This window comes from Rhinolophus hipposideros (assembly GCF_964194185.1).
Source record: "Rhinolophus hipposideros genome assembly, chromosome: 13".
Lineage (NCBI taxonomy): Eukaryota > Metazoa > Chordata > Mammalia > Chiroptera > Rhinolophidae > Rhinolophus > Rhinolophus hipposideros.
Genome location: NC_138059.1, coordinates 74,008,407 through 74,024,940, shown reverse-complemented (window position 1 = coordinate 74,024,940; position 16,534 = coordinate 74,008,407). Strand labels below are relative to the sequence as shown.

General features: G+C 47.3%; 1 protein-coding gene across 3 annotated transcripts in view; it reads right to left on the bottom strand.

Annotated features, from left to right (window-relative positions):
- Window positions 1-513: 513 nt before the first annotated feature.
- The window catches only part of CPNE3 (copine 3), a 36,922-nt gene continuing 20,901 nt past the window's right edge, over window positions 514-16,534 (bottom strand). For all 3 annotated transcript variants that reach the window (XM_081070964.1, XM_081070963.1, XM_081070965.1), the window contains 9 exons: window positions 14,247-14,345; window positions 12,110-12,196; window positions 11,400-11,459; window positions 10,766-10,899; window positions 6,769-6,823; window positions 6,640-6,691; window positions 3,832-3,965; window positions 2,545-2,781; window positions 514-1,137 (listed from right to left, as the gene is read on the bottom strand). In XM_081070964.1, the coding sequence (XP_080927090.1) occupies window positions 1,030-1,137; window positions 2,545-2,781; window positions 3,832-3,965; window positions 6,640-6,691; window positions 6,769-6,823; window positions 10,766-10,899; window positions 11,400-11,459; window positions 12,110-12,196; window positions 14,247-14,345 (966 nt within the window). In that variant the 3' untranslated portion in view covers window positions 514-1,029. The remainder of the gene's footprint in view (window positions 1,138-2,544; window positions 2,782-3,831; window positions 3,966-6,639; window positions 6,692-6,768; window positions 6,824-10,765; window positions 10,900-11,399; window positions 11,460-12,109; window positions 12,197-14,246; window positions 14,346-16,534) is intronic.

Below are 16,534 nucleotides of genomic sequence, written 5' to 3'. Positions count from 1 at the left end.
CGCAGTCCCCGCGGGGACCGGCTGTGGGCGGGCGGGGGGTGGGTGCGCAGTCCCCGCGGGGACCGGCTGTGGGCGGGCGGGGGGTGGGTGCGCAGTCCCCGCGGGGACCGGCTGTGGGCGGGCAGGGGGTGGGTGCGCAGTCCCCGCGGGGACCGGCTGTGGGCGGGCAGGGGGTGGGTGCGCAGTCCCCGCGGGGACCGGCTGTGGGCGGGCGGGGGGTGGGTGCGCAGTCCCCGCGGGGACCGGCTGTGGGCGGGCGGGGGGTGGGTGCGCAGTCCCCGCGGGGACCGGCTGTGGGCGGGCAGGGGGTGGGTGCGCATCCCCGCGGGGACCGGCTGTGGGCGGGCAGGGGGTGGGTGCGCATCCCCGCGGGGACCGGCTGTGGGCGGGCGGGGTGTGGGTGCGCAGTCCCCGCGGGGACCGGCTGTGGGCGGGCGGGGTGTGGGTGCGCAGTCCCCGCGGGGACCGGCTGTGGGCGGGCAGGGTGTGGGTGCGCATCCCCGCGGGGACCACGGGGACCACGGGACGCAGGCAGGCTCGGCCGCCCCAGGCCCCGCCCCGCAGGCGGCACGCGGCGGCGGTGTGAGTCCTGGCGGGGCCGTGGGGCAGCGTGGGGGCTCGGAGCCCAGGGGACAGCGCTCGCCGGCCCGGGGACGGCCAGTGCCGCCGCCCCGAGAGCTCCTGTCCGCAGCGCGGACGCTGGCCCACGGCGCACGCAGGGCCTGGAGCCGGCCGAGCGCGGCAGCCGGAGATCGCGGCGTCCACGGGGCCTCGTTCTCCGTGGGCAGGCCGCACACGGCCCTTTCATGTGCGGGAGGGGCCGGCCCCACGCCCCGCTTTCCCGGCAGCTGCTCACGGGCAGCCCCACGGCGAGGACCACGAGTCACGAGCAGTCACCGCACCGACTGCGCAAAGGCTGCCGGCGTTGTCCTCCGGAGGAAGCGTGGGCACAGGCGTTGAGGGACACAGGCCGCGAGACGCGCGTGGGCGTGGGCGCGGGCGCGCGTGGGCGGGGGCGCGGGCTGGCGGTCACTGCGCGGCGGCGCCGGGCGGCAGGAGCTTGGAGGTGTTGAAGTAGCCGACCACCTGCTGCGGCACCTCGGCCAGGACACACTGCGCCAGCGCCTCCTTGGGGGCCTGTGGACGGAGAGCACGCGACTCAGCCACCGCCCAGGCCGGGACCTCGGCGCGGCGCGGGGACAAGGGGCCGCCCGTGACTGCCGTGGGGACTGCGGGCCGCAGCGAGCCCCGTCACGCTTCACCACCCGCCGGCAGGCGTCGCGCTCCTAACTGAGGTGACACTTGTACCTTAACTGTGGCTCTTGCATCCACTCCGTATTACTTTTCACCTTTTGTTCTTATTTTGAAATAATTCTAGGTACACAGGAAGTTGCAAAAATAATGCAGAGGTCCCATGTCCCCTTTACCCAGTTTCCTCCGAAGGCAGCACCTTTCCTAAGTATAGAACCACAGCAAAGCCAGGACACTGACACTGGGATGGGTCACAGCCCTTACTCAGGTTTCGCCTGTCCCACACGCACTCGTGTGAGAGTGTGTGTGTAACTTCATCATCTGGGCAGACTGTGTCACCTCCACAACAAGTGCGATACACAACTGTCTCATCACCACAAAGACCCCTAATGTTGCTGCTTCTTTACCCCACCCCCTGCCCACCCCTCATCCATCGTTGTGGGACGGAAAACGGCACTGCCACTCTGGAGAAGTTTGACAGTGTCTCTAATAATTAAACATGCAACGGTCACCCGACCCAGAACTGTACTTCTGGTACTTATCCCGGAGAAACAAAACTTAGGTTCACACTAAAACCTGTGCACAATGTTCACAGCAGCTTGTTCAGGACAAAAACTGGACAGCACCGGGGTCGCCCTGCATACCCACGCTCGCAACAGTGCTCAGCGATAAAAAGGGGCACGTGCAGCAGTGGGGGTGACTGTCCAGACCTACGCTGAGTGCACAGGCCAATCCCAAGGGTTCCACACTGTCTGATGCCACTTCTCTACTGTGGTTGAGGTGACAAAATGAGAGACATGGAGAACAGATTAGCTGCCGGGGCTTAACGAGAGGAGGAAGGTGGGAAGGACGCGGTGTGGCTAGGAGAGGGTGACATGGGGATCCGGTGATGAGGGACCCTGACTGTGTCCCAGTGTCAACATCTTGGTGTGAAGCTGTGCCACTTTGACAAGACGTCACCACTGGAGTAAACTGGGTAAAACCGTCTCCTGAGAGACTTGAGTCAAATCAGTTTCCAGTTTGGTATTCACCACACACTTGTAAAGCGTTTTTGTTGTCACGTAAGTAAAGATGACCTATGTCTTAAGACGTTCACAACAGCACCGGTTTAACAGTTTACCACACAGGCTGCAGGGGCACACAAGTACTCAGCCTGACGCACAAACGCCCGATCTAACCAGGGCTCTAAAAATGGAAAACTCCCCCATCTTCTGCCCCCGACACCACTCCACTCCTTGGCTGTGGACTGGCCACGCCGCAGCGTGTCCCAGGACCAGGAGCAGCTGTACTCACATTCTGGAACTGTCTGAAAGGCACGAACTGGACGATGTCTCTGATGGCCGCCTCGCCCGACGGGGAGCGCAGACTGCCCCCGTCACTGTCGAGAAACTCCATGGCACTGAAGTCGGCACCGCCCACCCCGACGATGATGACGGACATGGGCAGCTTGGCGGCATTAACCAGAGCCTGTCTGGTCTCGTCGAGGTCCGTGATCACACCGTCGGTGATGATGAGGAGCACAAAGTATTGCTGCCGAGAAAGAAAGGGCGCCACTGAGCAGATGCAATTCCCAACAATGAAAGCCACAGCGGAGGACACCTCCCGCTCCATGGGGTACTTCGTCTTTCTCGCTGGTTTTCCTTCCCATCTACTTACAATATTCTAGCATTGTCTGATGACAAGGGAATCTCCTGACAGAAAAACTGCAGGTGCATTAAAAGTACAACAGACCACAAAATAGGGTTGGCATAAATCCATGCAATCAAGACGTCGAAATGTCAAAGATTAGACTTTTCGTAAACATTTGTATAAACACGTTGACTTAACTAAAATATTAAATGGCGAAACAGCGATAACGGGAGCAAGTGGCAACTCTGTTCTTAAAAGATCAACTATGGTAGAAGGAGAATTGTTTATCAAACTAAAATATACTTTTAAAAAATGCATATGGTTTGGCAGGTTGGGGGCACTCTTTCTCATTTCTGTCGTCTCTGATAACCCTTTTTAGAAAGTGATAAAATGTCACATGAAGTTGTGACTCCATCTTTGGGTCATTTAAGTCTAGGATGGGAATTAGATTTGTAATGGCAGCTAACGTGCTGTGTGTCCTCGGGCCGAGGAGTCCCCTTATCTCATTCCTTCAGCAGCTGTCTGACGCCATATTCCTGCCTGCCTCTGGGAATGCTGAAGCTAGGAGAGTGTTGGCATCCAAGGTTCATGGTGTCTACTTCACTCCTTCTTACTACGGGAAGTAATTCTGCAACAGCAGCTGGCATGCTAAGTCTCTTCACGCCTTCATTTGTTAGGTCTGCCTCCAAAAAGGGAGACAAAAGCCATTTTTGAGGGTTGAACCTATCTAAAATCTTAATTCAAAAGACAGGGAAGAGACTCCCGGTACAAGGGCTGTTTTGTTCTTGTTCGTAATGATCACTAATTCAACGACAGCAGATGTTACTCCCAAACCCAGGATGACTGCCACTGCTGCATGTTGTGTCTGTCTCTGGCCAGACCAAATCCATAGCAAAGCGGCACTGGCAGCCACACAGAGCCAACCCTGGTCCCCAGCGACAGGGCACTTACAGAAGCTGTCCGCTGCTGAGCGGCTGCAGCAGCAAACCTGGCCACATGATTGATGATTGGAGAAAAATTGGTTGGTCCATAGAGCTTTATCTGAGGCAGGCAGGCCCGATACGCCTCTATAATGCCCTGGATTCCTAGAAGAGACAAGCAGCATTCAGACTCTCAGGCACAGTTAACTGCTCACTAGTCCCCATGCCGGCTACTTTATTATACATACGTATCCACATGCAGTGCTTTAAACAGTCAAACGTCCACCTTCAGGAGTTGCTCTGAGCTGCATGTGGATCCAAAATGCCACAACTCGGTTCCATCCCCAACCTATGAATGCTGCCCGCCCCCAGGAGAAGGCATTTATTTTCATCTCAGCCAAATGATTCATTAATCCACAGTAGGATTATGATTATGCTTAATTTTGATGTGTTTTAGGAATGAGACTCTGATGGAAAAAGAAAAGAGGCCGCATCATACAACTGATATCAGGAGGTAAGAAAAAGTTACTGACTGAATGGAAAAACGTTTGCATACATAGCCAGAGAAGTGCCAGCTGGCTGTGAACCCACTGTCCACTCTAGTCGAGGGTTTGCTCCGTGACACGGAGGTTACGCGTGGTGGCGGGCTGCAGTCCCACGTGTTCGCTCCCGAGTCCAGTACCGGTTCTGCTGCACAAACAGTGGCGCGCGGGTTTCTGGGCCCCGCCGGGCCTGCGGGTGTTTGGCAGAGGGAGCCTGGGCAGGGCCCCCTGACTAGCTCTGACCACCACACGCCCACAGATGCGCCACCACGTCTAAGCCGACCCACTGCCTGCTTCCACCAGCAACCTCGCTCTCTCCCTGTGCCGAGGGACCAGCACATCCCGACAGCGGCTGCTCCCCGGCCTGAGTCCCAGACGGAGAAGAAACAGAGCAGCGCTGTGGCCCAGCCACTGGAAGAGGGACATAAAGTAGGCCAGGCCGCTGGGCTCGGCAGGCTGTCCTAACAGCACGGTTTGGTGAAAGTCGAACGACATTCATGTGCAGCTGCTGAAGCTGCCCAGACGTTAGCGAGCCCCACGTGGTTGGGTGCTGGGGGTTCTCTGGAAACCCCCACAGCACGCTGAGAACAAGGAAGCCTGCTTCCAGAGATGGTTAATGCAAACCCAACAGGCTTCCTGCTTCAAAATGTGCAACAGAGCCGAGGTCAATGAGAGCAGCATGTCCTTGGTTTCAGAGCTTCACAAGACTGTGTCCTCTGCCAATTGCAGACTTCCCATCAACACTTTGAACTTAGGGATAAGTGGTCTCGTGACCAACCTTTGCAAATGTAACAGTCACACCTCGAGCTGATTTTACAACCTAAGGTGAGGCCGTGACTAGCAGTCAGTCCAACCGTAACAAAAACAGCATCAGCACAGGCCAGCAGTGGGGTCTTACTGCAGTGATATCTTACTGCAACGATAAATGCTGCAGGAAAACTGAGTCCAAACCGCAGCAAGAATATTTTCTTCTATGTCTGTCATCTAGGCTTGCTTTTCAATCTGAAGGTATATAAACTACGAATTAAATTGCTTCACAAATAGCAATTGCCTTCAGTTCCTCCACTAAAACAGAATTACACCAAAATCCTTCGCATTACAAGAACAAATGAGACACGTTTTTTCTGGACAAATAAATCAGGGATTACAAAAAGGGGAGTCCACTTCCCGGCTCTCAAATGGGCTGTATTTTTTCTGTACAGTATCTCCTTTGTCTAAAACCAAACAGACTCTTTTTTCCAGACTAAACCAAAAGTAGAAAAGCTGCACCTGATGGCAGCCCAAAGACGGGCCCATGTTATCAGAGCAAATGAACGTCTGCAATGAATTGTCACATGGCCTAAGTCATCCATACCCATTGGCACTAATTACAAATTCCAAAAATTGTTCCAGTGTCATCATAAGCACAAAACACAGTTCTTGAAACGAGTAATATTCCCAGTTTCAAATGGGTCCGGATAAAAAAAGCCACCACCAGCCAGTGGAAGTACATCAAAGGGACATGGGTTCGGTGTGGAAAAGCGTTCAGGAAATAGGAGAAAACCGTGATACAGAGTCTCCCAACAGGATGGCTGTGTTTCCACCTTGTGAATGCTGTTTAGGAAGAGGCGAGGACAGGACCGGCCCTTCTGTGAGAAACGCGCACGTTCTGTAACTGTCAGGGGCCCTTTGCGGGACATCGCTGTCTGCATTGGTAGGCGCTGCCTCACCTCCTCTCGCTCCTCCAAGCTTATAAACTTTGTGGAGATTCCGCATTTTTGATTAATTGCTCGAAGGGTAAAAAGGAGGAAGCACTTGGATATTTGAAAAATGTAAGGAAAAAGAATGAAACACAAATGCTGGCCTTACTGGGGCGTGATCCTTTGCTCCTTGAGCCCGGCCCACCTGCCACAAAATACATTTGAGTGACAAGGAATTCGAAGCTGGACACCTTTTTCTCGTACAGAGTGACTGTTACTCTGAGAAGAGCGTCAAAAGATCCGTATACCAAATTACTCCTTTCATTGAAGCTTCCTTTTAAAGTCAGCTTATATGTGAAAACACTATTGACTGTTTTTAAGAGCACTCTTCTGCTCTGTTAGACCTTGGCACGGGGCGGGGCCTGGCCTGCAGGTTCCTCCCCACGTTATGTGACCACTCCGAGCTGGTGCAGCTCTGCTCCATTCGGCAGAAGGGAAATACATCACAGAGAGAAACCTAGAGCGCGAACTGAGTAGCTTTAAATCACAAAAAGAAAGCAAGTAACAAACACCAGTGAGGCTTTCAGTTGACACTCTCCGTGAGTGTTTCTAACTCACCTTTACAGAAGGGGTTGGATGGATTAAAGTTCATGGGAAATTCATGCGAAACCTGAAAAGAACAAAGAGAACTGAAGAGGCTGGTTTGCTTTTGTAGGAGACAAATCTAAAAATGGCATTTCCTCTTACCTGCCACTGAGGAGGTACCTGAGCGCCAAAACCAAAAGCTGGAAACATCTTATCGCTAAAAAGAAAATTTGAAATAAGTAAAAGATTGTTTTTTTCAAAATAGAAAGAGTTTTATCTTTACTCATAATAAAACCAGTATCAGCTTACTTTTTAAATTTAAAATCTTAAAAAATATATAAAGATAAAACAAAGATTACCCATAATAACTGCCAGAGAAAAAAAATGTTAATATTTGGCAATTCTCATTCAAAATATTTTATGTCCATTGAGGGAGAGAAATGTCTATATAATTATAAAAATGGAGTTTACCATCACATTTTATAACATGTCCTTTTCCACTTAAATACTGTATATTATTTCATTGAATAAATATGTAGATAAATCCAGTAAGCCCTAAAGACCACAAGGTTTTTCATCAGTTTTCCACAAACTCATGTGACAGTAAAACCTGAGCTCAACTGAGCTGGGGTTATTTATAGCCTTTAATCTCGCCACATAATATGAAAATTCACACACTTGGGTACAGAAACCTGGTCAAACGCCACATGTAAAACTCTCATGTTTCTTCAGCAAAATGTGTGAGTATTTGGCCCCAATGGTCTCGGGATGAGGGAGTTGAGCCTGAACACACAGCTCTTGTGAGTGGCAGGTGCTGAGGGTCCCACTGCGTGGGTACGGCCCCCGTCTGAGACACCCAGTGTCCTGCCCAAACCACCAGGATGGACATGCTAATTTTCCTACTGGGGATATTCTTTCTTATATTAATTCTTAATGGTCCTTTTTGCATTGAGGATAGAACCTATTTCATATATGTCTGAAATATTTTTCCTCGTTGATAATCTCTTTAATTTTATTTAAAATATCTTTCCTTTTATAGTTTTTAACATTAATGACTGTGAACAAATAACAATTCCTTCATCATCTCTGCCTCTGCTGTCTTGCTAAAAGGCCTTATCTCACTGTGGTACTATAAACAATTCACATGTGTTTTCTCCCAGAACTTTCAAGGTTTGGTTTTGATATTAAATGCCTGTTTCATCTGGAAAGTTCTGGAGGAGGGTGTGGAGCAGAAAACACCACTCTCCACGGATACCCATTCTCTCCCTGCAGTAACAGGACGTCTGGCCACAGGCCACACAGCTCCACCGCGTCCCTCTGGGCTGCATGTGGCCTGGTGGCTGGTGGCCGGGCGCTGGCCGAGGAGGTGTGAGCAGAAGTGACAGCCCCAGCATGGCGGGTCCCCTCTCCTCTCCTGCTGGTGGACAAGATGAGTCACAGCAGCTCCCCGGGGTGGGACTGTGGGTTGACATGGGCAGAAGTGGCCTATTAGCCCTGAACTACTCACCTCTGCACATTCACCATGAAAGAGAAATAAACCTCTATTCTGTCCAAACCACTTTGGTTCTGGGTGTCCACGTCAGCGGTTTTGTCTGTAATTTATACAGAACAGTATCCTAACCTACAGGTCTGAGTCAGGGACCCAAATTCAGGTCCTGTCCAGTCTGACAGCTGTTACCATCCTTCCCCACAACACGGCACCTCTATCAGAGACTAATGTCACACACACGGGTCTGTTTCTAGGCTTCTTGTTTTGTTCCACTGTTATGTACAGTTCTGTAATCGTAACTAATACAGCTTTAAACTGTTTTCCTATCTACTAGAACAAATTCCCCTTTCCTTTTTGTTTCCTGAAAAAATTCTCGGCTATCCTGATTCGTTTTCACTTCTAGAAACTTTTTTTTTTCTAGAAATTTTTAAGTAGCATTTCGTCAGGTTTCCACAGCAATTTTGAATACAAATGATTACTTTAGGGAGAAATTTTCCATCTTACATCATTAAGACATCTGCCTTTCTAGAATTGTGGTATATATTTCCATTTAAACAAGTTTCCGTCTTCGTCACTCGGTGCAATTCCGCAGTTTTCCCTCACTAAGGATCCTAGACCTCTACCAGAATTCACTCTCGGTCTTTACTGTATCATGAGTTGTGTGCTCTTTTTTCCTAACCCCTTGAATCGGTGATTGCTGGTCAGTAAGAAATTGTTGATCTTTAATTTTATGTTGCTCTGACCACCTTTCTGAACGCTCACCCCTTCATAGCCCGCTCTGTTTACTTGGTTTGAATCCGTTCCTTACAGGTCTGCGAGAATTCACGGGCAGCTGTCTTGGCCGGCTGCCTGTCAAGGGCAGCTGCCCCATTCCGCTCGTGGGCCCTGCTCTGTTCCAGTTTCCTGCCTCTGAGTCAACTTTGGTAAGTGAAAGCTTCCTAAAAAGTCATCCTGTACTCCAGATTTTCCAATGTGACTGCATCAAGTTTTGTAGAGTATTAACCCATGATTTTTACCGTTTTTTCCCGAATTTATGCTGATAATCTCTGTCTCATTACTAATATTCAATGTGTATTTTCTCTCTTTCACGGCGGTCAGTGTTGACAAAGACTTGTCTCAGTTTTGCTGAACTTGCAAAGAATCATCTCTTCATTTAATGTAATAATTTGGTGGGTTTTTAAAACCACTTTAGAGGCCATATAGCATAGTACAGCTGTGGAGCGCATCTGGAGCCACACCGCCCAGGCTCACGCTGTCTGTCAGTTACCAGGGAGTGACCCTGGACGAGTGACTGGACCCCATGCCTCAGTGCTCCCTGTCTAGTGCAGAGGGCGACAGTCCCTACCTCATAGCGAGTATGAGGGCTAGCTGAACACTGCGTACAAAGTCCTTGATATTGTCCCTGACACCGAGCAGCTGACACGCACCTGGAATCTACTACGATTATGTTAGGTCTTCATTTCTTCTTACTAATCTTTCATTTTATTATATTGAAAAGCTAGCACATTTATTCTTCTTGTTTAAAAATAAAAGCATGTAAAGCCAGACATTCTCCTCTATAAAGACAGCACCACTAGTCTTCTCATTACCCTTTATTTCTAGAGAGTATCTTTACACTTCAATTTCCTCTTTGATCTAAAAGCCACTTAAATTTGTTTTTTTATTTCCATATGGTAAATTTTCTTCAGTTCTGCTTTTGTTATTAACTTCCAGGTGGCAGTGTGAGAAAATAACCTCTAAATGTTTTACTCTTTATATGAGCACCATTTTAACTGTGTTACTTTGAAATTTTTATTATATTTCTAGCTGTTTTCAATGGAAATACTTTGGCACTCTGTTATTAAACATGTCTATGGTTGTTTTTCTTATTAGATTATACAACAGTATCCTACAAAGTAATTTTTTATTATATTTACTGAGTTTTGCCTTAAATTTTCTTACGCTGATATTGGAATTGCCAGTTTGCTTTAGATTTGATTGCATTTGCCTGAAAATTTCTTCTCCTTAAATGGCATAACAAATTAATGAAAAGCTCCATCAAGGGCTTTTATCATAAAATAATAGACTGTGCCCTAACAGATCCAGAAGAAAAACTTAGGAATGCGGATATATTTTCTATTGTTTTGTAAATCTTCAAAAGGACCTATTGAAATCTGTTCAAAATGTGTCCATTGAGAATTCATTGAAAATATTTTATAGTAATTAGGTAACTATAATATAGTAACTATAATATAGTATACTATAGTAACTATAGTAACTATAATATAGTAACTATCCTTTGACAGTTGTTCAAAGTCACCATGAAGAAAATAATTTGACAATGACTGCCAAGGAAATAGATGTGTTAAGGAACAGAGTCTACGAGTGTTTGCAGAAAGTGTTGTCTGGACTTCAGTCTCACAGACAACTTTCCCCTAATGAGTAAATCCCAAGGAAACTAGATCAAAGACACAAGAGCACCTTGTAGGTAATACATTGTGGGTTACCACAGACCATGATCAGAGGTCAAAGGTAACACCACGACTGCCACAGAGAGGAAAACAGACAAGGTAAGATGAGAAATTTCAGGGAGAAGGCTACCCACCCCCAGCGGCCCCACCAATTCTACCTGAGGACAAGCATGTGAGACAGAAACTGCCCTTTCGGGGAAGGAGGAGAAGCCATACTCACGCATCATAATCCTGAATGACCAGGCCCACAGACCAGATGGCGGTCAGGTACTCATTCACGCCGTTGGGGCTGATGTAATGAAGGGAGTCAGGAGACCGGGGGTCTCCATTGGAGCCAGTGAAGTCCACCCCCACCTGCAAGGACAACGACACCCCCACTGGTGAAGGCGGGATGCCTGTGCTGACATCCAGAGGGTCAGCTGAGGCACAGACGTCCCCCCCCCGCGCTCGGCTCTGCTTCCTAGCAAATGCCTGACACGGCAGGTATTTCCGCCTCAAACAATCGGAGGCTCAGCGTCCTACTTCCTAGATGCCTTAAATCATGAATTAGTACACCCATGACTTTAGACATCTGGCTTGTTTCTGTATGTCTGTTTGGCACTTTTTATTATTTAAATTGCTGCACGACCACCACTGGTTTGTACACATCCACTTTCTGTCGCAAGGAACAGATCTTATCCACAAAGCTGAAGGCTTCATGATGTACCTGGACCCTGTGTGTAAAGAGACCATACTACACAGAGTATGTAAATTTCATCACAAAGTCAGTTTGGCAGGAAAAGGAAAAACACTGAAAATGGAAGAAAAAAGCAACATGTTACAGCCTACTTTGAAAAAGTCAGTGAGTTACTTACAGTAAAATTCAGCTGACATCCTCCCATGATATAGTCCAGGAACGTGCATTCCACTGTGATCTAAAGACAGACAGCAGTGGTAAAAATCAGACTGTCCTGCGTACAAGGCCGACGGAGAGCTCTGCGGCAAACACTTTATAGTTTATAAACGGAACAGAACATGAGACACACGGAAACGTGCCCTGCACGTGTGGAAGGCCCCGCCCTACATGTCACGAATCGGGAAGATTTTCCCTCACGATAATCATGGCCGTGTTCAGATTCGAATACTAAGGGCCAAAGAGGAAATACACCCACGTGAAGTTTTAAGAAACTCACCATGAGTCTAATACGTGGAGAGCTTTAATAAGCATGATGAGCAGGATGCTTTAACAACCCGCTTGTTAGTTGTAAGATACCTCTTGGACTTTCCCTTCCATTCTCATCACATCATTTCCACGAACGCACTGGGAAAATAGCTCAGTGCTTCCCATTTCCTACCATAATGGAGCACTTTAACATTCTGTGTCCTTCGCTAAAACATTGTCAAACTTTGGAAGTTTCCTGAAAGATTTCTTTACTGTTTCCTACTCTCTTCTTTTCCCTAAAATGCCCAGAGGCTCATATAATGTTCAACTTCCCAAAAGTCAAGTGTTTATTTGATATAAAACGTTGATAGAAGAACTGGAAGTGTGATCTCATTACACTAAAAGTGGTCGAGATCAACTGACCTCACAGTGTTTCACGCTGATCACACCTGAGTTCTTGTAGCTTTTCTTCTTTTGTCTCTTTTTTTCATTTATGCATTCAAATTCAATCTGTAGGAAGACAAGCCAAGTCTTAATTCTCACTACCGATGTTAGAAATGCCCATGTGAATTCACGTGAATGACTTTTCTCTTAGGATCAAACCACCCACGAGTATAGATCTTTTACAACTTTGAAACAAGGACATTAAGTACGTGAAATATTTATCACTGAAATTTCCAAAGGCGCTTCTAAATTATACATCTTTTAAAATAGTTCCTGAGTATAAATTTCCTTGAAAATGTTCCAAGTAATAATCTTTCTTCTTTACAATAAAGGAAATAAAATATTACGTCTGGTTGTTACCTTCACAAAGACCAAAAATACGCTGCTTAGAAAAGAAGGAAAAAACCTACTATCAGAAACCAGAAGTATGTGAAGCCCTTTCCACTGGGAAACAGATCCAGTGTTAGAAACAGACCCAGTGTCTCACACCTTCTCCTCAGTGTGGTTCCTGCCCAGACAGACTGGTCTTCCTTCCCACTTCCTGTCCACCTGTGACCCGTAAGGCTGGGCTCAAGTCGTCCTGTCTGGAACACCAACTACGGTTCTGGTCTTCTCCACTCTCCACCCACTCCTTAAACTTCTTCAGCCGTGTAAAACTTAGTGGCATGCTCTGTTTTATCCTCAATTGTTTCACTTTTTTTTTTCATAGCTAGGGTGTAATGACCCCACGTGATACCTTCAAATTCTCACTGTCGTACCTAATCATTAGAATATAATGGAACCTCAGTGACTATGGATGAGTCGCCTCTTCTGGTAAACAGAAAGCAACTATGTACCCTAGACAGAGTTATGAAAACTTTCTCAGAATCCAACAGTAAAAAGCACATGTGATGCAATGCTACAAAACAAAATGCTACAGTCCTTATGGCCCAGGATCCTGCCGGTCTCAGCCATCACCATAAACACTGATGAGTGACTGTGTGGGGTGCAGAATTCTCACTGGCCGCAGCTGCGTTACCCCTCCTGTCCTCGCACTGTCGCAGAGCGCTCCAGGGCACGAGCCCAGCCAGGCACCCAGCGCAGAGATGCCGGGGCCCAGCCCTGCCTCTGAAGAACCGGGCCTCTGTCCAGGCTGCTTCTCGTACCTGGGCTTCGAGACCACAGAGCAGGGCAGACTGAAAACTCTAGTCCCTCTGTTGGTTTAAAACTCATTTCCCCCAATTAGTTAAAGCAAATGGCTCGTAAGTTTATTAATTTAGGTTTTCAGTTTTGATCTGAAACCATCAGCATCTTCTGTTAGGTCACCTCCCCTACATGATGAGGCGAAACAGACCTCTCACCCGACCTTCTTACCTCTGAAACTCCATGGCTGTATTTTCAAAAGAAATGCTATATACACATGAGCATTATCCAGGTCTCTGAGCAGCTAATAAACACTCAGATTATTCTAAGACAGCTATAAAGGGAATTAACAACTTACCTCAAACTAGAAAGGTAAATATTAATAACATGGAAGCAATTTAAAGTTTTACACTTACAAAACACTCTGGAACGGTTTTTAGCCACGTTGGCTCAGACAGAACAGTCTCAGAGGCACTGTTAGAAATATGTCGGGACGCTAAGTAATGAACTGGATGTAGTGAAGGCAGACAAATGATCCTACCAAAATCAATGCCCTCAGATGGCAGCTAATACGCCCTAATCTGAAGTAGCAGAGCCATGCGTTTCAGCCGTCCCGTGGATAAGGACACATATGTGGGTGAGGAGAGGCAGGCTGTAGCCATGTGCACAGTTCACACCCAGGTATTTGGCCAGTGCTGTGGATATTTAGTATTGTGACCAAAGAAATGCCAAACACTTTAAAACAAAGGATTTTCCATCAAACCACCTTTGTTGTCTAAAGCCAAGAAAACCAGACCAGTAAATATTAATGCAAACTCACACCCCAGGATGAATTTTGGATCATGTGAGTACTAGACCAGTTCCCGAGGATTCTGTGGCATAGAGTAAGAACAGGGTCAACTATCTGCGATACCAAGGGGAAAACGTAAGGAACAGCGACATGGTGACATGGTCCAAGTGTCAGGTACATTCAGACAACAAAGAGGCAGCTTACCGGTGAGTTCCTGGAGGCTTCTTTCAGTTTGGTCATGGTGGTCTGAAATGTTCCAATGAGGTCATGGGATCCATCATTATCATAATCGTAGCACTCTACCTAGAATTAAGTGCAACGGAAATATGTAAAAATCAACATACTCGTGTGTAAAAGGACTTACCAAGAAGTGCCCTTCTAGTTAGAATAATGTAAAACCTTTACTATGCAGTCCTACTTGGAGAAGCAGGAACTACTTCCCGGGAAGTCAAGGCTGAAAGCCTCTTAAACTCCGGCTATCCTTGGGATGGGTTCTAGGGCAGATCACAGGCGGAGGAAACACAAATACTGTTCAATTCCACCTTAAACAGTTTCCAATTCCTCTATCAAGCCCATTGCAAAGGTTGATGAAGTCAAAATGGAATGACACCTTTTTCTCACCCACTTCTTTACCTTGTTACCCCTGCTCAGTGGCCAAAAGCCATTATCTGGAGGAAGAAAGGAAGGAAGCTAAAACTTGCACAATTCAATTCCAGATGAGTTAGCATTATGGAAAATGTATTCCACTCCTGCATCTGGAAAGGCTCATCGCCCATGACGAGAGCAGCTCTGCAGCTCTGAGCCCTGCAGTGAACAAGGAAATGCCAGGAAGAGAGAACCTACTGAGGAGGCATCCCTGCTGGGTCCGAGTTACTCCGTCCACATGAGACAGGTGAAGTCTGGCCTTCCCTGCGGCTCTCATTAATGCCGCCTCTCTCTTAAAGCAGATGGAACAGAGCTGAGAGTAGGGTTTGCATGCAGTTTGGTGCCAGGTGGACAGATGTAGCTGGAGAGCAAATATTCACAAAATACCTGACTATTCATCGCAACGAGAAAATCAAGGTGGGATGAACTGCGAGCAAGCAGAGGTGTTCACGGTGCCCACCGCGTAACCAACGTTTGCACGGGGCGTTGGGCTTCCCAAGCGCCGTTTCACGTCCGCACACCTGTACTGCGTGTACTGCACACGTGACCTAGTTAGGCCTGGGAGGCAGGCGGAGGAACTCGGGGGTCTGGGAAGACGACGTGTCCTGTGGTAACCACTTTACTGAGGACACGTGACTCCCAGAGCATGTGATTGAGAATGCCAGCCTGGGACTCAGGAGCTTTTCTCCTGCGCCAGCCCTCCATCCTGCCATTAGCCTTTACCAAGTTACATAAATCTCCAACTGAAATTAATAAACCTCATAAACATCACCACAAATTTCAGGATTTCTCTGTGCTCCCCTGCAAGGTGACGTTTTCTTCTCGGTTCTCTGAAAAGTGAGATGGGTGCTTATATCACAGGAAGTCTTTCATCCCTTACTCCACTTCAGTGTTTATTCAGGAAGACTAAACATCAATGAGTTCATTAAAAACAAACAAGGTCTAGAATTGCAATTTTGAGCAACTGTTACAGAGGTTTTATTTGTCGCAAGCACTTCGGTCATTGACCAGTTCTGACAGCTTGAGTCATGCACTCTACGAGCATGTTCGATGATTCTTTTTTAAACCAAAAGCTTTTCTTCCGACTCTTTAGTTTGTCAGGGGAAAGAAAATTAATGATCTCAATGATTTTTTTTCCTAGATGAACTAAAATTAAGAGAAAGTCAAAAACAATCTTAGTATTTTAATAATTTTATTTTTAATAGGTTTTTAAAATTATGGACGACAGAACTTTACATTGTAGACTTGCATTCAGGAAACCACAATCTATACCTACGATAGCCCAAGCTTTGATAATGCCAAGATTTTATTTAAACTAAGCTTATGAAGTGCTATCACTAGTCATATGTTTAGTCTGCCTGAAACTCAGGGAATGTAAAAATGTTCCTTGACTGTAATTTCTGATAATTCACTGTAATTAATATGTAGGAAAGTTTAGGCCAATGTTTGCTGCTACAGAAATATGTGGCATTTATAATGCTGGCGCGTGTGGACGGAAGATGATGGAATGATTCGTCATTTCTTTTCTCTGCTCAACAATTCAAACACTCGTACTGTTGTCTGTTCTACACACACTATCAGCGGTGCTTGTGAAATTGAAATATGTGCATATGTACATCTGTGCACATGTACATATGTCAGGAATGCACACACCACACCACACTTACTCACTGAGGCATTCCCACATGGTGGCATGCGTGATTCTCTCTCTTACTCACTTGACCTTATGAAAATAATAACGCATGCTAGACGGATGACACTGGTACACTCACACCGCAGCCAGGTCACTGGGACTCTTAACTCTCTCCTCTGCTCCCTAACTCTACTTCACCCTGCACGCAGTTTCC